Source organism: Cupressus sempervirens, chromosome 9 (assembly GCF_028749045.1).
Source record: "Cupressus sempervirens isolate cs-2001-9-10 chromosome 9, ASM2874904v1, whole genome shotgun sequence".
NCBI classification, from domain to species: domain Eukaryota; kingdom Viridiplantae; phylum Streptophyta; class Pinopsida; order Cupressales; family Cupressaceae; genus Cupressus; species Cupressus sempervirens.
The window spans coordinates 790,951,905-790,977,856 of NC_143126.1; the positions used below are offsets into that span (position 1 = coordinate 790,951,905).

General features: G+C 37.7%; 1 protein-coding gene across 3 annotated transcripts; it reads right to left on the reverse strand.

The window, feature by feature from the left end:
* Positions 1 to 14,005: 14,005 nt before the first annotated feature.
* On the reverse strand, positions 14,006 to 15,046 carry LOC149541088 (peroxidase 43-like). 3 transcript variants are annotated; one of them, XR_016356471.1, is made up of 3 exons: positions 14,388 to 15,043; positions 14,194 to 14,305; positions 14,006 to 14,076 (listed from the first exon to the last, which is right to left on the reverse strand). XR_016356471.1 is itself a non-coding variant. In XM_089802079.1 (3 exons), the coding sequence occupies exons 2-3, from the start codon at positions 14,808 to 14,810 to the stop codon at positions 14,255 to 14,257; spliced, it is 474 nt and encodes a 157-aa protein (XP_089658205.1). In that variant the 5' UTR covers positions 14,811 to 14,916; positions 15,015 to 15,046; the 3' UTR covers positions 14,006 to 14,254. The 3 variants fall into 3 exon arrangements, 2 of the variants coding, with proteins under 2 accessions (XP_089658205.1, XP_089658204.1); XM_089802079.1 differs by having other exon boundaries at positions 14,006 to 14,305; positions 14,388 to 14,916; positions 15,015 to 15,046; XM_089802078.1 differs by having other exon boundaries at positions 14,006 to 14,305.
* Positions 15,047 to 25,952: the final 10,906 nt, after the last annotated feature.

The window sequence follows — 25,952 nt, forward strand, 5'->3', positions numbered from 1 at the left end:
AAGAAGCTTGGGTTACCCAATGTCTTGATGTAGCATGGAAGAGATCTTGTAATTTGTGTATTGCATTTGTAATGGACAATTCTCCACCTCATTTACATTGTTGTGAAGGAGATATAGTTGGAACTATATCTCCTTTTCTTGGAAACCTTTCCTTCCTTAGAGAACTTGATCTCCTAAATAATAGCTTTGAGGGTCATATCCCATATTAGCATGGAAGGCTCTTTCGCTTGAGATACCTTCACTTGTCACTTAACAGCTTAAGTGGAAGCATTCCCCCTGATTTCAGTCTTCTTTCAAATTTAGTATCCTTACGATTTGGACGAAACCAATTGATAGGTATTATTCCACCTTCCCTAGGCAATTTGACTTCTTTAAGAATCCTTAATTTGGCCAAAAATACACTGCACAGTGGTATCCCTATTGAGCTGGGTATGCTTAGTTAGCTAAACTTTCTTATTCTAGTACATATATATATATATATATATATATATATATATATATATATATATATATATATATATATATATATATATATATATATATCTGAGAGAGAAATTTCAGGAAGTGAGCTTCTTACAAAAATTTATATCTTGAAGGGATTTTGAGATGAATAGAATTATGATATTTTGTGTGTTTCTTTAAAGATTGGCATGGTATCAAAATCTTTTACCTTAATCATAGTGTCATGTGTAAATCAGAGATTGTGAGCTTCCCTTTCTAAGTTGCATCAATCAATAGAGTTTATAATTTATCTGGCTAACATTCACTTAATAATTGTACTCAAATGGCATTTTGAATAGTTCTTCCACCATAAAATAAATCCAAAGCACTAATATCCAATTGTTAAGTCATCCACATAATATTCACATCAACTACAAATGATCTAGGATTCAAGGTGGTGATAAGTATGTCATGAGATTCAACTTCAACATACCCATCTTCCATAGATTGGAATACTTAAGTTGATCTTGAAGGTTAAGAGTGTAAAATAACGTCTTTAATATTCACAATTCGTGTAACTTGAAAACATTAGTGGTGATTTAGAAAACCATATGAGGCAATCAAACATGTGTGTTCCTATTTGGGTCGAAGTTTGTGTTTAAGTTGTGTGAAATAAATGAAAGGTTGTTGAAATGTTAATTTTATTCAAATCAAGATCATGAGCAAGATAATTGGTCTCACTATAGAGGAAGCATGAATGTTCTTGTTTCCATTAGGGGGAGATGTTATTTGTCTTTTACTTCTAGGATTAGATAAAACTTTACAAGAACTATCTAAATAAAGATTCTTCCTAAAAATATGTATATCTCAAATGGTTTTAAGATGGCTAAGACTATGATATTTTATGTATTGTTCAAAAATTGATACTACTAACTACCAAATTGCAATATGAACAATTGATATAAACAAAATATATGTGAAACACTTATAAGATAATTACTAGGTTAAAAGTTGTCTCAGCCACAGAAATAGATTCACATAAACCTAGTTATATACTAATAGTCATCAATATATAAATATATGGTCGAGTGAATTGCACGCAAAAGCCAATCAGAATTGTATGTGGTGAAAAGATTCATCAAGAAAGAAACAAGGTTCAAAAAAAATGTCATTAAATTTGAGTAGAAAAAATTTGAGAAGAACTAGAATAATGATATTTAATGTAGAAAAAAGAATATATAAGCTTGCAACTTAATATGTCTTAAGAAAAATAATATGTATTCTCAAAAGAAAAAAGGGAATATACAAGCTTCTATGAAGCAACAAGAATACATAGAGGAGATCAAACTAGCAACAACGGAGGTAGTGGGCCATTTTGGTTTTTTCGCTCTACTAGGGTTTCTTGCCTCATGTGATTTTTTAGTTCTCTTGAGTACGTCTCTTCATCTGAACTTGCCTTCTCCAGGAAACACCTCTCAAACTGCATTTATTGCGAGAGTCTTTAGGCTTTTTTATCATGGCTCTGGCTAGAAGTGACCTAGTTGTTTGTGGTGTGCACGCTGGTGCTTTGGACTGCCATGGTGCCACCTCTGAACAAATGCTTGCGCAAGTTTGTCCCGAAGGTCTTTCATGAGGTAATCCTGATATTATCCTTCCTTTGCAAGAATTTGATGCTGCATGTGATTGGTTAGAGCACCACACCTTGATAGGATATTTTGTGGTTCAGACTCCTCCTGAAGCTATGCTCAGAGAATGGGTTAACAAGAGTTGGTCCCCTCATGGGGTCCGCCTTGATGCCGTGCAAAACCTTACCAAAGGTTTTTTTTATTTCGCTTTGCCAACCCATCACAAGCAGAGGCAATTTTCACCAACAGCCCTTGGTCTGTCCGTTCTTCTCTACTTGTTTTACAAAAATGGTCTCGAGACTTTACTTTCTCAGATGATAAAAAGCTTAGGGTCCCTATGTGGGTTGAGTTCCCAGGTTTACCCTTGCCATGTTGGCATTTCATTGAGTCCATTGGACAAACCCTTGGCAAGGTTGTCACCAAGGAGCCTAAGAAATTCTTTAGTGCTCGCCCTCAGCGTCGTGTTTGCATCGAAGTTGATCTTTCCAAGGATCTTCGTGATTCCATGGAAATATAGATTGGGGCGCAGACCTTCTCTCAGAAGGTGCTTTATGTGAACTTTCCTAACACCTGCTATAGGTGCCAGTCGGTGGAACATAAGATTCAAGATTGCCCCTTAGTTACCTCCAGGGAAACCCTTGCGCCTAAAGATGTGCCTACCAAACAACCCGAAGGGAAAAAAGAAGATTGGGTTACTGTTGGTTGCAAGGGCAAGGCTGCCTCAACCCCTTTGCAGCCCAAACAATCTTACACGGCGGTTGCCATTGTTCCTCCTATTCCCATAGGAAGGTCTACACCAACTAGCGTGGGGACGCAGGTGGCTTCGAGAGTTCCTCCTCCGTGGGGTTCACAGGTTTCAAACCTTGCTAATATGCAGGGGATCAAGGCCACCACCAGGGCTTCTGCCTTGGTCGGGGCTCGCACTCCGCTTGCAGTCTCTTCCATTGTGCCACCAGCCACACGACGTTCTCGCAGTCCTCCCGTCAAGCTGTAAGTTCATAGGATTTCATGTCTAACTTTCACCTAGATCCTACCTTCTTGCAAAATAGCTACTCCTCTCTTGAGGATGAGGATGACATGGAAGAGTTCTCATGAACTGCCTTTCATGGAATGTTAGAGGTCTTATAGACCTCACCAGAAAGTACTATGTCTAGGATACCCATCATAGACTTGGTAATTTGGATTTTTTGTGTTTACAAGAAGTAAAGATCTCTGGTTTCATACTTGATGTTGCATGCCGCATCATTTGGTGAGATGGCATTATGTTTTCCTCGCAACATGATGATGGCTGAGGTGGTGTAGTTACTCTCCTGTCAGCTCGCCTTTATTCTACTATTATTTCACACAGTATTAACCCTTCACATAGAATTATTTGGCTTTTACTTTCCATTAACAATCACTCTTTTGGAGTCATTAATGTTTATGCTTCCAATGACAATGTTGAAAGAGCCCAGTTGTGGGCCTGGCTGGTTGACAATTTGCCTCCAGCTACTTGGGTCATGTGTGGGGACTTCAATATGGTTGAAGTGGCATCTAACAAAGATGGACAATTGGGGAAAGAGCACCCTAGTACTACATGGGTAATAAATTGGGCCTATTCAATCCCAACACTAACTGCCGCCATAGTAGTGGGGTCTGGCACACTGGGTCCAACTTTCAAGCTAGCCCAGATCGTATATTAAAATGTCTTGATCATGCCATGATCTTTGCGCAATCTTTTTTCTCCTTTTCTGAGGATCAAGATTTTCCTGTCATTCCCCTGTCAGATGTCACTTTATCTGACCACTATCCTATTTATTTTGGCATTACCTGGCACACAAGTATCCCCAAGGTAGCTAAGTCTCAGTTTTTCCTCAACACGTTAGTGTTGATGCATGCTTCCACCATCTCACATATCCAAAGTGTCTGGAATTTGGAGCCCCATCCACACTCTCAAAGGGGATGGATTCAATGGTGGACTGATGCCATCGCCAAAACTGCATGATTCCTGTGCATCTATGGATGTCAAGTCACCATTTTTTGAATAAGAGCTTATGCAGCTAACAACCTTGCCCTCAAAAAAGCTTCTAAGGCTCTCACTCTTAACCCCTTTGATACGGATCTGCAAGTTCAACTTGCCAAGATTCGACATAACAAGCAAGTTGCTGACAACTATGCTACCCGTGGAGCTCAACTCAAGGCTCATCTCCACTGGTTGAAGGTTGGAGATAAAGCCTCAAAGAAATTTTTTCATGCTCTCCGAGCTCGCCATACCAAAGTTGGGATTCAGAAACTCAAACAGGGCACGACTGTTCTGTCCAGTCTCCCTGACATCCTACAAGTGTTCATTCATCATTATGAGAACGTCTTTGCTTCGCAGGGAAATTTGGTTGCCCAGGAAGAAGCTCTCCGAAAATTCATCTCTGTTACTCCCAACCGCCTTGCGGGGGAGCAGCGTGCTTTCTATGAGCAACTTCTTTCCCTCAGCAATCTTAAAGAGGCTTCCTTTTCTATGGTAGATGACAAGTCCCCTAGGTGTGATGGATTTCCCTATGAGTTTTACAAGCACCTCTGGGAGAAAATTGGCCCTAATCTGCATAGAGTCTATCTTGAAGCATATCATTCTAAAAGCTTAGGAGCCATTATAAATAAAGGAAATACTAAATTCATACCTAAGGCTGGTGATCGGGAGGACATATGCAATTGGAGTCCCATCACCCTTCTGAATGTGGCTTATAAGATAATTGCCAAGGCACTCTCTCTCAAAATCAGGCACATGCTACCTCTAATTATGTGGCCTAAGAAAAATGGCCTAAGAAAAATGGCTTCATCGAATTCAGATACATTATTGATAACATTATTGCTATCTGGGAAGGGATGGAATGGGCTCACAAGTCCAAACAGAAGGCTATCTTTCTAAAGATAGATTTTGCCAAAGCATATGACCGCATTGAATGCCCCTTCATCCTAGCTATGCTCCAGGGCCTGGGATTTGGTCCCAACTTTATTCAATCCATGGAGATGCTTTTTGGTGATGCTAATGCTTGCATTACCATTAATAATTCACAGTCTAAGGCCTTTGGACTCTTTTGCTCCACCAGGCAAGCTTTCCCTTTAGCTCCAACGCTTTACGTTCTTGCTGCTGAAGGGTTTGGGTACCTGCTTGCTCATTCTGTTTCCTCAGGATTGGTTCGTGGCATTACCTTGCGTGATTCTACATCCCAGCTTGTCAATGGTCATTTTACTGATGATTCCTTCCTTACTCTTCTTGAAGAGGAGGAAAGCATCAACAATGCACTATCTTGTCTGAAGACTTTTCGTCAAGCCTCTAGCTCTACCATTCAATGGCATAAAATGCTCTGCTACTACCAGTCTCTTTTTCCAGCTCCACCCTGGCTCAGCCAATTTGAGTGGAAATGGGTCACTCACGGTAAATTTTTTTGTTTTCTTGGCATCCCTTTTGCCTTTCAGGCTTCCCCTCTGGAGCTTTGGAATGTTTTCCTTGCTAAGATTGCGAAAAAGCTTGATTACTAGATTACCAAGCCACTCTCTCTTGCTGGTAAACTCTAGACTTGTTCTAAGATTCTAGTAGCCACCCATGTTTATTATTCTTCCTGTTGGGCTCCTTCCAAAGCTTCCTATCTTAAGCTGGAATGCCTGCTCAAAGATTTCCTCTAGGCTTCTGGTTTCGATCATCATGAATTTCACAAAGTCGCTTGGGAATTTTGTTGCCTCCCTAAAGAATCTGGTGGCCTCAGTCTGCTTTCCACTCATAAACAAGGCCTTGCACTTTGTGCCAAGTGGATCATTCGAGCTATTACTAGAGACGAATCTTGGAAGATTTTGGTTTGCCATTGCATTTCTTCTAGCTTCCCTATCAACAGACCTGCATGGAAGGGGATTGGTTTTCAAACCCTTCTCATCGTGCATGATCCTATTGTCATATAGGGCTCATTTGTTATCAAGAGCATCTCGAAAGCTTTGGAGGCTATCAAGCCCTGGCTTCATTGGGTTGGGGATGACTTTCGTAATGGTCTCTCCTTGAATCAACAAAATATTTGGTGGTCTCCCTTGTTTGCCATTCAGGGTAATCCTCTTGCTAAGACCCAAGCTGCCAGTGCTCTTCATTTTTTCAAACGTGTCATCAGAACTGTCAAAGATCTCTTTTCCAGAGTCACTATGAGTTTCAAGACCTGGGAAGACATGCAGGTTCAGTACCACCTTGTCCGTGCAGATCGGCAAACTTTGGTGCACAAGGTTGGAATTCAGTCTAGTCGTCCTTGGTGGCATGACTGGAAGTGGTATCCTGACACTCCTTTTGCCAACTACAAGCCCAATAAGGGATACCAATGGCTTTCGCCCCATCTTCCGATGGTAGACACGTTCAACAAGAGATGGCATTTGCAATCTTCGCTTTCTGAATGGAAAAAATGCTTCGATACCATCTGGTGCACTATTACTGAGCCCAAGATCGCCCACTTTTCTTGGTGCCTTGCCTTCCAAGGTCTTCCCCTAGGGCCTCGGCTCAAGCACATAGGGGTTCCTAATCCTAGATGCCCCTTCTATGGTCAGCCTGAGTCCTTTCTGTATATTTTCTGGTTTTGTAAACATGCACAAAATTACTGGCACTAGATTCATGATTTTTTCAAGCCCTTTAGGCCCGAACCATTTTTCATGGCACATGATCTTGCTGGGTGATTCCCCCAAAATTCCCAGAAAGTACTCCCAGATCTGGCATACATTTAGGATGGAAATTTTGTTTACTCTGTGGAAAGATAAAAATGTTATTTTATTCACTCACAGCTTTTTGGATGTTAACATTGCAATGTACACTAAAGCTAGTATTTGTAACAATGTTATTATGTAGATACAGGTGCAAGCTAACAAAGTTGCCCTAGAATTTTCTCACCTGTAGGAGCTGCTCAACCACTGGGGCAATGCCCCTTGCACTATGGCTCAAGTACCTCTAGAAGCCTCGGCTAACACCTTGACGCCTCGTGGCCACCAATAGTGGCACCACTCCTCAGGCCGCCACTCGCACACTCCATGCTCGCAGGCTTCCCGCCATGGCTCTCCCAGTGGTGGGGCTGGTAGCTGGAGGCGCCACTCTGCCTCCCCACCCCGTGGTGGCTCTGGCTAGTCCCCGGATCCTCCTCCTGGCACTCGTTGAGATAATGTTGGCAAATGGCCCCGCCTGGCTCTAGCGATCTCTCCTCCATGGCCTGAGGTCAAATATGCGGAGGTTTCCACTGATCCCCCTGCTATTGTTGCTCCTGATAATGGTTGGTTTGTGCCCAGCCTGCCCCCCAATCCCATAAATGATTGGGGTTTCAATGACAAAGATGATCCTCCCCCCTCGGCTGCCACCACTTTGGCAGCCTAAGGTTGCTATATATGTCTTGAATAGTTGCTATTTTCAGCTGATGCCGTGTGTTTAGTTATGGCTTAGGCCGTTTGAACTCTCTCACGGGGTGATCATGTATCCCTCGACCCCTTTTTTGTGAATTGTATTCTTAGTATATATTTGTTAATAGAACAGGACTATTCATCAAAAAACAAGAATACATAAACTTTATTTTTGTAAGATTCAGATTCCTAGTAAGAAACATCTTTTTCAAGAATTGATTCATAATTTCTATATCTGTTTATACTCTAAAATAAATCTAATGATATAATTAATCCATTTATTTACCATTTAAAATCCATCTACTACTAATCAATTCACCAATATCTAATATCGTAGACATTTTTCAGTGTTTGAAGCTGATGAGGAATTAAAATATAGCCTATATTATCTGAAGGAGAAGACTCACACAATTGAGAAGGTTTCTAATAACAAAGTAAGTAAACGCTTGGAAAATATTACATAGAGTATATTGTTCAATGGAAGGATAAACCAGCTAAAGATAGTTCATGGATAAGACAAGTTAGGTCTTTATAATTCAGGTAAAAGTATTCGGGTTTCCTGATGGGACGTTAGTTCTTTACTTAATATAGGCATTTCATGCAGAAGACTCTTAGGTCAATGAGCAATCTTGCATCAACCAAATACTTCTTTTTTTTTTGTACCTATTTGTTGTGTGGGAAGCATTCATTGGTACTCATGGCTTCCTATCATGTGTGATTAACATCATGTTGAGGACCTATTTTGGATCCTTACCCTAAGATAACATAAGTTAATGCTCCTTGTGCTTTGAATTTTGTGTCATTTTATTTGGTCTTTATTTTTTGTGGTTTCATCTTACATGGCATGCTATTTCTTTCAGAATAGTTTCTTGTAATGATGTAACATCTTCTGTAGTTAGGAACTAACTCCTTATTTATGTGAAGACCTACTCTTAATTGTGCATGAAAAAATGATGACCATTTTTTAGGTTATTGTTTTCTCTTCCAAGGTAGGGCTAAAATTGTTATTAAACTCCTAACAAACTTAACTTGTGGCTTTGTTGGCTATATAAGAAATTCAATTAGATGTAGGAAAGTAAGTTCTAAGTAGGAAGACAGAAGATCAATAAGAGGAAGTCTCAAGATTGTGAGCTTCAAGCTCTGACGTTGTAAATTCTCTCTATACTAGCCAAAACCTTGAAGGCCTTACAGTCGGGCATGTTGGATGTTTGAAATATATTTACCATGTGTGCTATCTCATATATCAACAATTACTTGGGTCTTTCTACTAGTTATGTGTTTTCTTCCATGTGTACTCTTGGCAAGTTTTTAGGTGTTTGGATTTCATTTTCCTTTCCCTACTAGCCCTGTGTTGGTATATACCATTATCATTATAGGAGGGGAGGTTTTGTAGAGGTGGGCAGGGGGTGGTAGGAGTGGGCTATTAAGATCTTCTCAGATGATATATCTCAAAATCCTAAGAGAGAGAATACACATGCATGAATATGTGTGTTGTCAAGAATGACCTAGAAAGTAAGTGAATGCAAAATTAGGTCATAAGGGATCAGAAAGGAGATTGTGGGGATGTAGCTAAGATTGATAAATGATTATTTGGATTGCCTATTGTATGTAAAGAGGATAGAGTGAAGATTTTCTGGTCAGAAAGCCACATCAAATTCTTGTACAACAAGGAACTACACTTTTTAATGCCTAGTCATTTTATAACTCTTTAAATTCTTACACACCTTGGAAAAATCCCAGATATTTCTCATCAAATCCCACCTAGCCAAGTTATAAATCAAAAGCCCACAAAGCTGAATTTCAAAAAAAACATAATTAGGTTCAGTGCACAGATATTATAAATGAATGTATGAATTCCATGGGAATGGGCATATTGTATAGTTGGGCTAGGGGGTTATGTTTGTTTTGCAACATAGTGCTAAAGGAAGTCATCCCAAAAATATTGGTGCCACACATTGTGCTACCCAAATGCAACAAGGATTATAGTGTTCTTAGGGTGTAGCAAATTGTGTTTTTGCACATTTTTATGTTGTTCCAAGCAATTTGATTTTCAAATAAAATCAAGTTTCAAGATGAGCACTTTCATTTTCAAATCACATAAATCACATTTCAAGAAATTTCATCTTCAAATCACATAAATCACGTTTCAATCAATTTCATTTTCAAATCACATAAACTTGAAGTAATACACGTCCTTACCCAAGTAGTGATGCTAGTGGATTTGAAATATTGAGTGTTACGAACATTTTTGTGCTTCAATGAGAACCCTACCTTTCGTGCGCAGCCTTGGTTGAAAATGATTTGGCGTTTGTCCTTTTTCCTAAATGATAGCCCATTATTGTCAGAATTCCGGTGGGTTACACAATAAGTAGTCAAACATCTGATGACAATGGGAGAAAATTCAAAAGAATAATGTCAATTTCACGAAAAAATCCCTTTTGTATAAAATTAATGTAAGAAATTAGGGCCAAATGTATTAGTGGCATTTCGTTAGTTAAGTGTGATTTTTCAGCCTATTTTTGGGTGAAATGATAAGTTTAAATTTGAAGGAGGAATATGTCACACCACTTTTTTCTTCATTAGTTTTTTAATCATGTAATTATAAATATTATATATTATAGAGGTGGAGATATATATATATATATATATATATATATATAACCTACTTTATTTATTATGCAAATTGGGACTATGTTCTAATTCAGAAGCATTAATTTATTTTTTATTTCAATGCATGATTTGTGTTTTGTGAATTGAATTATTAGAGTAGTTATCCTCTTAAAACTTTTCTCAACTAGTAAAATAGATTCATATAAAACTTAGTTTATTTATTACTATTCATGTACAAACTTGGTAAAACTTATTGCAAGTTCTCAACTTGCTATTTGTTTTACCACAACTTCCTAATTCTAGTATATATATATATATATGAGAGAGAGAAATTTAAGGGAAGTGAGCTTCTTACAAAAATTTATATCTTGAAGGGATTTTGAGATGAATAGAACTATGATATTTTGTGTGTTTCTTTAAAGATTGGCATGGTATCAAAATCTTTTACCTTAATCATAGTGTAATGTGTAAATCAGAGATTGTGAGCTTCCCTTTCTAAGTTGCATCAATCAATAGAGTTTATAATTTATCTGGCTAACATTCACTTAATAATTGTACTCAAATGGCATTTTGAATAGTTCTTCCACCATAAAATAAATCCAAAGTACTAATATCCAATTGTTGGAGTCATCCAGATAATATTCACATCAACTACAAATGATCTAGGATTCAAGGTGGTGATAAGTATGTCATGAGATTCAACTTCAACATACCCATCTTCCATAGATTGGAATACTTAAGTTGATCTTGAAGGTTAAGAGTGTAAAATAACGTCTTTAATATTCACAATTCATGTAACTTGAAAATATTAGTGGTGATTTAGAAAACCATATGAGGCAATCAAACATGTGTGTTCCTATTTGGGTCGAAGTTTGTGTTTAAGTTGTGTGAAATAAATGAAAGGTTGTTGAAATGTTAATTTTATTCAAATCAAGATCATGAGCAAGATAATTGGTCTCACTATAGAGGAAGCATGAATGTTCTTGTTTCCATTAGGGGGAGATGTTATTTGTCTTTTACTTCTAGGATTAGATAAAACTTTACAAGAACTATCTAAATAAAGATTCTTCCTAAAAATATGTATATCTCAAATGGTTTTAAGATGGCTAAGACTATGATATTTTATGTATTGTTCAAAAATTGATACTACTAACTACCAAATTGCAATATGAACAATTGATATAAACAAAATATATGTGAAACACTTATAAGATAATTACTATGTTAAAACTTGTCTCAGCCACTGAAATAGATTCACATAAACCTAGTTATATACTAATAGTCATCAATATAGAAATATATGGTCGAGTGAATTGCACGCAAAAGCCAATCAGAATTGTACGTGGTGAAAAGATTCATCAAGAAAGAAACAAGGTTCAAAAAAGAATGTCATTAAATTTGAGTAGAAAATATTTGAGAAGAACTACAATAATGATATTAAATGTAGAAAAAAGAATATATAAGCTTGCAACTTAATATGTCTTAAGAAAAATAATATGTATTCTCAAAAGAAAAAAGGGAATATACAAGCTTCTATGAAACAACAAGAATACATAAACTTTATTTTTAGCTGGCTTTCAAATAGTGTGTGGTATTTTTAGCTGGCTTGACTAATCATTTAATGGGGAATAATGAATTGCCTTCATGACTCCATGGGTGCTCTATTAACAACATAGAACATAACTGGTCCCTAAAGATGCAGTACACAGTGGACACCACACCTCAGAAGACATTAAAGTGGTGTCTCCTACATTCTATTATCGTTGACTGTTGCAATGTAACATTCTAAAAGTTTTTAAAGGTTTTTTTGTTTAATTGAAATAATGCATATATTACAGAAAAATAATATAAGGAGAAGAAAAATACAAGGAGGGCAGCAAGGACTGTTGTACAAATATAAACAGATGACACATGCTTGAACACAAAACAAGGCAACTCGTGGACAATGAGAGAAGAAGCAACCTATACCAAGCACTACCGAAGATGACCAAACATTGCTTACAAATAAATTTAAAGTAGTATTGCAGCTGGGTAGAACAGAAGAAATCTTTCCTATGAACTCTGAGAAGCTGAAATTTGATTTATTGTAGGTATTGGGGCTTATTGTAGGTAGGAATATCAACTAATGTTATAGTAATGTCGAGATTTTTAAATTTTTCGATTAAACCTAAAATTTGTAGATCATCCATAACAGTTTGATTTCTAATACGCGAAAAAAATAAATCTGCTTTCAATATATTATATAAATTAAAAATTCTTCAAATAGAATGTAGACTTGTAAGATATAAAAAACTATTAGTTTAAATTTAAATAAAGATATCATATTGGAAATAAAGATATTTTAATATATCTGTTTATCTTAGCTATTGCAAATAAATTTTCTCAAGAACACTAAGCATAATGATCAAAGAAAATGATTTTTTTTCCCCTGAATATATCTTGAATTATGTTCAACATCATACTGGTAAATCAAAATGCAACTTGAGTTCAACTGAAATTAATATGCTACACTTAAAAGAAGATAAAAGATTGCTCAGATCATCATAAAAAGAGAATGCAATGAACTCAAGGAATATGCAACTAGATTGAGTGCAATAACTTCATAGATGAAACTTATTTGTTACATAATAGAGATTATAATTCACACAGATTTAACCATGATGGATATAATCAGATAAGGAAGAGGAAAACCAGACAAGGAGGAGGATATCACTTGAGAAGAGTGAAGGTGAAGAAACCCATTGTAATGGCAAAGAGAAGATGGCATATAAGAGATGAAGTCAGTAAGATATTATGGACTAATTGGGAGAAGCAGAGGAATATGTACTGGCAAAGAATAATGTTGAGGACAGAAGAATCATACATGATTTCCATACATTGGAAAAAACTACAACCAATCATCATTATCTCAAAAATATAAGGCCGTGCAAAGACAACAAAGCACTTATATGTCACAATTTTCAGATAGAGAAACAACAGAACCACACTGCCTCTGTTACTATTGAGCATCCAGCTTACTTACTCTGGTTCCAGCTAAATATTAGAGAAGGCAAGAGTCAAGAATCAATTCCAATTCCAACCTGAGAACAAACTCTTCAATAATCTGAAAAAATAACCCAAATTCTCAAAAAAGATAATATTGAAAAAATAACCCAAATTCTCAAACCCAATGTTACTGTCACTGTTATTACTGTCCATTGCTCTCCAGCATCTACCTCAAAGTCCCAGGTTTCAAATTCCAACTCTGTTATCGAAAACATAGTCTCATTTGACACAATGTCAGGTAAAATACACTTACCACAAATCGAGATTATGTGTACAGGAGCCCGTGTCAATCCAAAATGAAAAATAGCAAACTCATACTTTCTGTTGACCTTTTGAGATGAAAGCTGCAAGTACTCGGGAATGGAATGAAATGTTTATAATCTAAGATATCAGACAAGATATGAGCCAATCATGCTTAAGGAGTGTGAAGATCAACTTAAGGAGTGTGATGTAGTGACCAATCAGGATCATACAAAGAACAGAAGTAAAGTCTTTAATGAACAGTTTTGCTGCATAAAGAACTACAAATTAATATTTGCTGCATAAAGAATATTTTGGTACAGCCAAATTCACATTTGAACTAGCAGCCGCGCACATTTTTTTAGAGAAAGATGTCACTGTAGAACACCTCTATGTCACTGGACTTCCGCAATAACCGTAGTTAAGGGAAAGATGGCAAACAAAGATTGATTATAGATGTACAAAAATATTAGCTCATCTAAATTATACGGCCTGAGATTAATCACGCCCTCAGAATGCATCAAAGGAATCAGTGTTTTTGCTCCTCTAAGATTCAAACAACTTTTTCAAAGATTGACTCAGAATTGATGTATCCCTTTGTCATCTGAACCCCATCTAAAGATATCATCACTGCATCTGTTTGCCATGTAAAATCCATCTTGGAGTAAAAAAACGAAATATAATAGAATCTCTCTGTATTTCATAAGAATATGTAGGTAAGGTTGTAGCTCTGTATCCCACAGTAATAAAAGAATATCTCAGTACCTCGTAGTAAAATGAAAACGAAAACGCATGATTCAATGAATCATGTAACAATAACAGTCAATGACTCAAAAGCCATGATTACAGCGAATGCCGAAGCGTGCACAGGTTCAGTTGTTGAGAGGTTCCAGAGCGTCGAGCGCTTGTCAGTTCCGGTCCCGGCGGCCTGTGAGAACAGGAATACGAGGACCATTTGCCTGCCATACAGATGGGAGAAAGAAGTGAGAAGAAAGTTGCTGTGGACAAGAAAGATTGAAGCAGAAAGAAATGCATACGTACCATTAACACGGCCTGGCGGGCGCTGAGAACCAAAATATCTGAATAGGAGACCGTTCCCGGACATTTTTCGTCGAGGCGCCCTTTGATTATTTCATGAATTTCGAAACCGTGGATGGGCTCCGGGGGGGTTGGCGTCCTCACGAAGCATTGCGGCTCTGCCATCCTGATCAGGGCCTGAGGCACGCCCTTATACTTTAGGGCCAGCTCTTCCACCGTGGCTTCGATAAGACTCTCTGCCCCTGGGCAGGACTCTCTGTAGAAACCCTCACTCAGTCCGCTCTCTGTCCTGTCATACCGATCCATATACTCTTCCAGTGGCGACCCTATTTCGGTATTCCAACCTCCGTCGTAGGTGGATATCAGAATTAAAACTGGAAGGATGAACACCACCAGAACCCACGTACGAGTTCCTAGCCCCGCCATTCTTATGCCTTCGCAGCAGAAATGTAAATGTTAAGCTACTTATTATTCTTGGAGTTTCCTCTGTCAGGGAATCGAAGCCAGCAGAAATGTAAACGTAAAGTGCTGCCTGCAAATTGCAAACTAAATGTCAGCCACGAACATCCCAAGAATTGCAGGCAAAATGAAAACAAGAACAGAATTGGGGGAGGGAGTCGAACTCATTACCCTGGGGATGGGAATGCCACACGGACACCAAGAAAGGATGGGAGGCCGATGCGGCTTTATAGGCTTTCTGGGAATCAAACATTTACGTGGCCGTTGGAATCTTTACTAGCTGACGTGGCCATTGGAATCTTTACTAGCTGACGTGGCCATGTCATTGGCATTTTGTAATAATCCAGCGTCTCTTTATTTTTTTTCTCTACACTACCAATTAACTAGCACTTGCACCAGTTAAGCACTTGCACTAGAAAGAGGTGCTAGAGGTATGTCAATAGGTTTTATTAGAAAAGAAAAATTGAAGAGATGTCAAATTGTGACATTTTTGTCATGATTTAACTATGTAGGTTTTGAGTCGAGCTCATTGGTCCATGTTTCATGAGTAGTGGCTCATAAGAAGCCATATATCATCAGAATGAATGGAACACTTAAGCAATTATTGCATGTCTAGGTGATGCTATCAAAGCCAAAACTTCCCATGATGTTGTTACAAGATTCAAGAAGAGTTGTCAGATTAACGGATTTCCGGATGATTTATTAATTAACAGAGGAACAAATGTGTTCCTTATAAAGAATTACAAGGACGTTGTTTCTAAAAGAAACAACGTAGACTGAAGACAGAATTAGAAACAAAACTAGAGATAGGATAGGAAACATTCCTATCTGGACTGAAGAAAAAAGAGACAGGATAGGAAACATTCCTATCTAGACTGAAAGACGGACTACAGACAAGTAGTTGACTATTATAGAAAGTATAAGATATTATCTTAATACCCTCCCTTAATGGTCAACGTACGGATGTCGGAACATTCTGTGATAATTGAGACCCTCCCTGGATCTACAGAATGTTGAAACCAAGAAGCTTTGCCAGAAGAGTGCTATGACTCAAAATAGGTTGCATTTACAAAACTTCATTTTTGTGGAAAAAATGGTAAAACCCAGAATCTCACACAACCTTGCGTATTACAGACAACTTGAAATGATTTTTGAGGAGAAAATCAACAAACCCAGAATCTCACGCAACCTTGCGTATTACAGACAACTTGAAATGATTTTTGAGGAGAAAATCAACAAACCCATAAAAACAGAAACAGATTCAGAAGGCGAAAAATGCAGCTTCGCCTTGATCAAGAAGCGGAGAAGTCGGACGCTGCTTAACACCCAGAACAAGTTGATCGGTGTTTCGATATTCGAAGATTGCGATGATGTGCTGCTTCCAATGATTATAATTGTGGCCATTGAATCGTAGACTGCCCTCCAACATCAGATTAGTCAAAGATGCCATTTGCACGAAGTTCGAGGCAATGTTGAGGCTGACCCAGAAAAAAAATGGCAAGTGCCCAGAAGAGTAGACAGAAAACCCAGAAGGAATCTGCAGTTGCAATGTAAATTCGTCGGCTCGAAAATCGAGGCACGAAAAATGAGGTACCCAAAAAATTTTGACGAAGACCCAGATGAGGTCTCAAAAAACCCACCAAGAATCTGCAAACAAAAAAAAATTTTGACCCCAAAAATTAGGGTTTCGAAAAAAAACGGCCCTGGCTGAAAAATGCTTGAAAAATCTTCAGATTTCTTGATAAAAATGGTCGAATCTGCTTCCCAGAGCACGATGACAGACTGAGACGGGACTAAAAAAGTCGTGTTTGACCTTACAAAAACAGTGGCAGATTTATGAAATAGCAGAGATGTAATTTCAGAAATCGCAGAGCCGTTTTTAGCAAAAACGTTAGAAAAAACAACCTCCTGATCTGATCACGAGTTTGTCCAAGTCTAGGCAGCATGGGAGTTCAAGTTTGCAAAAAAACAAAACTCACGGAGCTGGAAAACACGCAGAGCTGTTTAAAAACGGTAGCCAAAAACGCAGACCAAAATAAATCCGCGATTTTCAACAATCAGACCCGCGATTTGCCAAAAAAACTCGAACAATTAATGCCATGCGGAGTTGCAGAAAATGGGTGTTGAAAGAAAATGGAGTTGCAGATGAGCTGAGGTAGGGTTTTGCAAAAAACGCCAAGAAAAAACTGCCCGCGATTTGTAGACCCTGCACTTGAAAACTCCAAAATCGTGATTTGCTGACCAAACAGAAATCCTAGCTGGGATTTGAAAAATTTGAGCGAATAATTTCAAATGAAATTATGAATCAAGTATTGGCTCTGATACCATGTTACAAGATTCAAGAAGAGTTGGCAGATTAACGGATTTCAAGATGATTTATTAATTAACAGAGGAACAAATGTGTTCCTTATAAAGAATTACAAGGACGTTGTTTCTAAAAGAAACAACGTAGACTGAAGACGGAATTAGAAACAAAACTAGAGACAGGATAGGAAACATTCCTATCTGGACTGAAGAAAAAAGAGATAGGATAGGAAACATTCCTATCTAGACTGAAAGACGGACTACAGACAAGTAGTTGACTATTATAGAAAGTATAAGATATTATCTTAATAGATGTCACACATTCAATATTACATAAAGTCGAGTATTTAACATGTAACCATAGCATGAGAATGTCGTAGATACACTAGTAGATACACTTATGTAAATGAAGTGTAATTATTTGGGAATCAAGATCATACAATATCTATCAATTATAACACACTATGACATTGCCCTTTCCTTGTTTCCCTCTCACTTCAAATAGTCCATATTACAGAACTAAACACATTTGTCCAAACAAATTGCTAACTTACAAGCTAGCTAGTGTTTTTTAGTGGGTTAGAGTGAAGAAGAATTCAACAAAGAAAGATTGTAGTTAAACATTAAATGAATACATTGTAGTTACACTATTCTAGGGACAAGGGAAAACTAGAACAGGGGACAAGTTTTTGGGACGGGGGACAAAGGGGCCATTATTTGGAGACTGTTGGGGGACGACAAGGGGATGGTGGCAAAGACTGGGAGGGAGTTGTGTATACTATATATATGGTACTTAAAATGCTAGTTATGAAAACATTTATTGCAATATAAGATATAAAGACGTAAAAGAGTAAATACTTGAACATTGCATTGAATTTGAACATTGAACATTGAACATGTTGGTGTTTGAAAATGTTACCCATTTCCAATTACCCTGATGAGAACAAGATGCATCTAGGGGTAGCTAACTCCCATTATCAACACATCCATTTAGGCACCAGGCCAACTATAATGCCGTACTCCTTCTGCACTTCAGGCTCTGCAAAACCTAGGCGGGTGAACCTCTTTAGATCTGACTATGTGACCAGTGCAATAACCATATTCAGGATCTATAAAAGCAGATGAAACCCCTAATCCTTCTATGCTTAACCAAGAGATCACAAGCATGAAATAGCTAAGGACATGACTCATGAAACTGGAAAGCTAAGTGCGGGTTATACTTTGAATACCTTTCAACAATAAAATGAAAATGATTTAATAGATTGATATCAGCAAGACCCAAGTACGAGCAATAGAACTTAATGATCCTATCTCTGACCAGTGCCTTATCTGTTGGGCAATTAAATGAATCATAACCATACATCTCCTGGAAACCTCAAACGTATCTCTACATTAAGATCCTTGATCTATCTTTCACCTTATGAATAGACATCTGTTACAGAATGAATCTCATACTCAGAAAATCCTATCATGAAATCTGCAAACCCTGTGACAAATATCAAGCAATTACATGGTTCTTTGTTCCATAAGCAAGGCATTTTAACCACATACATTTCAAAATGTAATGCAACCTAATTCATGCTCTTTGATCACAAATTAGAAGAAATAACAGAGCCATAATCAGGAGACAAGATTCAAACTGAACTTCAAACTTTTGTTGCACTTTATTTGTTTTCCTTGAAATCAAATACATGAAGTGTACAGAAAATAACTCATAGATCACCTAACAGAAAAGAACTATCTGCATAAAACTTAAAATGTTGTTCAATACAAGAGAAAATGCTGAAGAATGGTTTCTCAGTGCAAAAACTGGAACCCTTACAAATGAAGAAAGAAAGAAAGATATAGCAAGAAATGAATTCCCGGATCTGATATGCAATTGCCAGGTGTCCACTTGAAATCCAATCCTCTGTAACTGAAAAACCTCTTTTTTCTTTCATCCCTTCTGATGTAATTTTGTTTCATCATTAATATGTAACAAACTTGCAAAATATCCTTGCCTAATGATGAAAACCCTTTACTTGCCAAAATATCTGATTGCCCCATGAAAAAGCCAGTGAAAATGAGTTTTTACTGAGTAAATCAGAACAAATTCGACCCTAACTGCATTTCCATTGCCTTCTACTGATATCCAGGTCATTATCTTGACAAAAAACAAATATGAACTTCCTGGTATGAATATGGTTGCACTTTAGGTACCTGATAGAAAAACCTCGTGTAGCTCAAATTGACTGATACCTGTGCAAAAGCCAACTCCAGATTCGGAAAGTTCGTTTCTTCTCGGTTCCGGCAATATATAATATCGCATATCTAGGTTACTGGAAGCGCCTAAAATTGCCATTTGAAAAATGTCCCCTCTGGCTATAAAATGCTTAGGTCTGCAATTCAAGATTTTAAAAATTCAAAATTTTAAAATCTCTAATGTTCAGACTTTGTAAAAATGACCTCTTGAATTTAAAAATTTTCTGAACGTGCACACCCACTAGAAAATAATTAAAAAATTATTTTTTAATTCCTTTGAAATTTTCCCTTATCCTCTGAATCCGGGGTCAAACTTTTTTTGACCAAGTGTCACGTGTCACTCTATGATTGGCCTACATGGTCTGCATCATCCACCACGTGTCGTCTCCTCGCTACTTCGCCATGCTTTACCGTTCAGCAACTTCAATTAGCGAGGTAACACGAACCGTCAGATCTGCCACATGGTGCAATCTGGTGCGCTCCTGACATTTGCTTGCCACATCATAATCCAGTCACTCTGTCACTGCCACTTGTCACCATTCAATTCGCTAATGGCATTGCACGCGGGACCCACTTTACATTCTGACTCTGCCGGATTTTCGAAATTTTCCGACAACCTCGCTATCTCGCTAGCCGGAGTTGCCAAGATTTTTCGGCTAGTGAAGTAGCAACTAGCCGAATTTCTCAGTTTTCCGATCTCCATTCCTGCTGACGTCATCATTTTTTGACTGCATTTTCTATTAAAATTTTACTCTGACCGCGTTTATAACTGGCCTGCCGACCATGGGCCCACCCGCGCTTGCCAATGCCTTCCAAAAGACCATGTCTTCAAGACAACCAATGAGTTGAGCGCTGGGGTATTTAGGATATTGAAAAGTCTAACACACAAGAAATGTGGGATTTACAAGGTTTAAGCTTTCTTCCTCTGCTCACGCCTGCAAATTTTCGACTGCCCCTGTTACTCTTAACCGTGGTTTTTAACAGAACTTCCATTAAACCTGATTTTATTATTGCAGCAATCCATCTTCTGATGATTGTGCTATTTTGGGTAACTCTCCTTGACTCCCCATTTCTCATTGCTACAACAATCTTCCACCATGGTTCTCTGATCGAAAAGAAATTATCTCATTCAATTCCTCCAGAACTAACTAATATGGAGGCGAAATATTGGGTCGTGAAACAACCATTGAGAAAGACCCACAAAAGTGTTAAACACTGTATGTATGCGAAGAGGATTTTACGGCTTCCACGCGTTGATTACTCACAAACATTACTTGAAATTCTTTTCAAACAGTTAAAAATGTGGAAAGTGGCGGAGAACACTGGTCCCTCAGCTCGTGCAACATTTGCACAATTGGTAATGGGAACCTTCTCCTATTCTATCCGCTCATTCATTTGCAAAGATGGCAGCGGTTGTTTTACTGTCAACAATTTATCAACAGGCAGAAAACGTGGATTCATCATGGTACCCTTGGAGGCCTCGCAGATTGAGAAAGGAAAACTTTGCCTTCCTCTACTATGGAATGTTGACGAATGCATATTCCTCTTTGATTTGATCATTAACAAGTGCGGTTCCTGTCTTCATAGCATTCTTGCCCACTGGAGAAATATTCTGCACTTCATTCTGATTTCCAAAGGACACTTACTCAGAATGACTAATTAAGTTCTTTATCCTCTTGGTTCTACGTGATGGATGCCCCTGTAATTTTTGCCGCCTTGAAGCGGGCTAAAGTCTTTGGTATTTTCCCACGTTATGGGCTCTTGTGTTTCCTTGCACTCGATTTGCAGTAACAGACTTATACGCATCATTTTTTATTTAGCGTGGGAACTTGCTTTGACTGCGGTCTTCTATCTTGAATGACAACGACTCTTTGATGCCCTGCAGCCTTTTGCTGAGACGTCTTCCTTCAAATGTCTGATGCCTCTTCATTCTGCGAGGACTCTCTTTTTTATGGATGTGTGGTCTTCATTCATCACTGCACTCGTTCTCTGGCTACGAGCAATGGAGGGGATATCTCCCTATTATTGCTTCCATGAGAATCTGTAAGTTCTTATTTGCCAGGTCCTTATGCCATTTAGCCTCGGGGTTGGTTGAGTGAGTTACCCTCGACCCATGTTATGAAGCATAAGTCCTTTTTTCACTTCCAATGATTTCACATACCTCTTGCAAATTTTAGTGGTCGCCACTTCAAAACTTCTCTTAAGATCAAGGATAACCTTTTATGATGTACTGGCCACATTATCCTCTATAACCAGCGTACTAGAAATGTCGCTACAACTTCTAGGACGGATCTGACTATTCCTCTCAAAGGCATCAATTATAGAACTATAGGTGATGACAAGCATTATAACCTTCTCAAGGGAAACTTTAAAATCTCTGTACCTTATCATTCTGCAATAATCAGTCAAAATTAGCCAAGCCCCAAAGTGGGTCTAGCTAAAAAAAAATTTCATTTCTGAACAACTGATTCTCTAAATTGATCCATCGATCATCTTGAACTAACTGAAATCAAATTTGATCACTGATTGACCATTAAAACTCATTGTAAATCAGTTCCGCAACATTGTGAAACTTGTGTTCGGAGGCCTGTTGCCTAGTTTTAAAAACTGACCCAGACAACTGGCTAGGCTCTGAAACCTGACCCACTGATTCTTTGCTCCACATACTTTCACCCTGTTAGATCTCGTCTCATGAAAAATTTGGAGTCAAAAGATATTGACCATCAAAGTCGCCTTCTCAGGTTTACCTACAAACAAACACGTCAGAAAACAACAAATTGGGTTTGGATTTGGCTCGGAAAGCTAGGCAAATGAGCACATGGGGAGATGAAAACTGGGACACTCATTCTCTGTCATGAGGTGAATACGACTATGCAATTTTGGCCCATGATGAATAACAGGGCGCAAATGGCGATCAGTCAAAGTGGGCTACTCTGAATTTTGCAACTGGACATGCTGACAGAAAACATTTTTTTGTGAATGGAATTGATCTGGAAAAGTGTGCATATGGATTTGTCAAGTTCTAAAAACTGGCACACTTGTAGTATTTTTAGTGCACAATACAGGGGAACAAACCATTTTACTTGACCAATCACGGGTTAGGAGTTATGACGCCACGAACAAGGCTGCTAATCAATCTGCAAATACTGACACCAGCAAAAAGTCAGAAATTCCATTTGGAATCACGCTTGAAAACTGATCAAACGGATTCGTCAAGACTTAAAAATTGAAGCATAGAAAGTCTCTGACACCTGGAACACAATGTAAAAACAAAATTTTCATTTGGGTCAACTGGGTCAAAGATATGATTTGTTGAACAGGGCTTCCCAGAATTGTGAACAACTAGTCAAATGCACAAAACAGGAAATGACCAACTTTGCGGGGTGCGAAACCTAGTCAAACGAATTTTTCATGACTTGAAAATTGAAACATATGTTCTCCATTATGGATACTAAACATCCCCAAAGTGGCAGGTCATGAAACATTTCTGGGTGCGAGATATTCATTTACAAACAAAGCCACCTGTCACTGTTTGACACAGGTGAAAAATGCAAAATTGATATTAGCTAAAAACAGAACTTTGCCAAATGACTCAGAAACTCAATTTAACTTCACAAAACGCTTAGGCATGCTGAATGAAAGGTGCTAGAAGCATTAAACACCTTAGGGGTCTCGAAAGGACAGCCGGGTACAATCTAGCACATATGCATTTTAAAAGCATTTAAGGGCTTGATTTTTTCAATGGTGCTCAAAATCGAGAAGGCAATTTTGAGCGCCAACAGTGGCTCTATCTGGGGATGCATGCCCCTTGCGGGCATGACAAGGATTCAGATCTCTGGAGGAAGCAGACCATTCCCAAAAACTTCAGAACTTCCCTCGAACAGCTTATTGAAAGCAAGGAAACAACTACCTCTACTATGTATAAGCGATGGCCCGGGGCCACCGAACTTCAACAAAATTGTTTACCCCTATCATAAACCTGATTTTCATTCCTTTCATCATGAGGTAAACTGAAATTATTACTTACATCGGCTTCACGAATCAGATTAACATTCTGAAACGAATCACTTAGCAAAACTAAATCTACAACTTCACTTTCATAATGCATATAAAAGCTTACTTCATCTTCAAGCGTTAGCTCATTATGAAAGTTCTGATCAGCATGCTCAAAAATATTAGACTGAAACTGAAAACCTTCTCTAACAAATGACTCATGCATGCTATCATTCTCGAATATGAAGGCTTCATATTCAACTTGGGGAAAGGGATCACACATACCTTGAAAATGTGTATCCTTATGCATAACCAGATGATATTCAAACAAGCACTCTGAATTGTATTCACACATGTCATCAACATCAAAATCTGAAACTAATCCACAATATTCCATTGGTTCTTCACAATCAGCAAACAGATTAGTCTTCGCATTAAAATATTCATCATAAAACTTAGTACAAGATGCATGTTGATTTTCAATAATAACTTTGTCAAACATCTTGTCATCTATCTCATTAGATGTAACATCATAATCATTTTCTCTGTCAAACTCAGAAGAAGAACATTCTGATCTCTTACAGCAGTAAGATAAAGTATCATCATCAAACTTATTCTTTGCTAAAACTGAAACTTCCATGTGTTCTTCAAAAAGAGGATTGATAACTCCATGCAAAGCGCCTTTGTAGAAATTAGGACAAGTAATGTGCTGATCAACATCAAATTCCTCACCATATAATGCATTAGTGAAAACTTTAAAATCATTTCTAACATCACTGTCATGGACACTTTCAACATATGAAGAAGAAAAATCATAATCATATGAAGACTCAACATCCACTCCGTCAACGAAGCATGTAGAATATAGATCAAAGTTACTTTCATTGTCTCCATATAGGTGATTCAAATGTCTTGCAATAAAATCATCATTTATCTTACCAATTGGTGCTGATGCATTAATCTCAAAGTCAATCATGTACTGATCATCATTACACTCATTCTCAAGACACTCTTCTACACAATTAGGTAATACGTCTTTATGGATAACCTCTTTTTCTTCATATTGTGTAGACACATTTTCTTCATAACTTTCAATCTCAAACTGGTTTACACAATTCTGATATGGAAACTCACTTTCAGATTTAGAAACAGCATTCGTACCTTTATTAGCAAGAGAACACTCACTTCCATCATTACTCTCTTCTTCCCAATCAGCATCTGATTCACATGAAGACGGACACATACTAGCACTATCCTCTTCTTGACTTGAGTAATAACTCTCATCATCAGCTTCATATGACACCTCTTGATAATATATTGGATCAGCAACATAATTATCACTTGGAAGACGACTCTCAGCTTTATCATACTCACATTGATATGATTGTCTTTCAACTTCAGATTCAATAACGTTCTTAACATGATGCAATCTCTTAATGAGATAATTCATTTCTTGCATATCCTGTTGGTCAAGAGAATGCATCTCTACCGCTGAAATATTATCAACATATGAGCTTAGTTCTTCTGACTGTGACTGAGATACATATGATTTACATTCTTTATATTGTGTCATCTTGCCATGACATGTCGGATCAGCAATTTCACCTTTATCACTTGATAGATCACTTCTGGTTTCTTCCTCCTCATACTGAGATGAATACCTTTCCTCTTCCTGATTTATTATGTTTTCAACATAATGCAAATTATCAAAGGGAAAATGAATGGCCGTATTTATACCTTGCATGGATGACTCATCAAGTGAATCAATTCTATCATTCGCTGTTGTAATACCATAAACATGTGCATTCACTTCAGCACGAATGGAACATGTTTTTATTTCTGAGGCTTCAACAAAACTATTTACAATAGCAGGAGTGCTTATTTGCTTATCTGAAATCAAACACTCCTTATGACATTGGCTTGTGCTTTGCATCTCATATTGTCAACCAATATTTCTAGAGAAGTGACTTCGAGTTAAGCCATATTTTATGTTATTCTCAATCTCTATAGCTGTCATGAATGCCTGATGCAAAGTCTTGGGTTTTTTTTATCTCTCAACAGATAGTTCATCTTCCTATCAAATGCATCGAGATAAACCACTAGACACATTTGATCATTTGGCTTGTAACTTTCAGGAAATTCTCTCAAAATCTTTGCAAATCTGATATTAAATTCAGGAACTAACTCACCATTCCCGATTTCAATTTTCAAAAACTTATCAAACTATTCAAAGATGCTTACTCTTTCCCCGAACTACATCATGAAGGCTGACATTAATTCATCACAAGATGAAATTGAACATGCTGGTAAAAAAGAAAACCAGTCCCTAGCATCATCCTCTAAAGTCTGAACAAAAAATTTCATCTGAATGTCTTCATGAGCAATTTCAAAATCACCAACCAAGTCACTAAACAACTAAACATGATGACTGGCTGAAACTTCATGGTTCCCACCAAACTTAGGCAAATACTTTCTGAGGTTACAAGGCATAGTATTCAGGAAACCATGAATACCATTAAAATTTAATGGCATATACCTCCTGGTAGAAACAGATCTAAAACTTTCACTAAC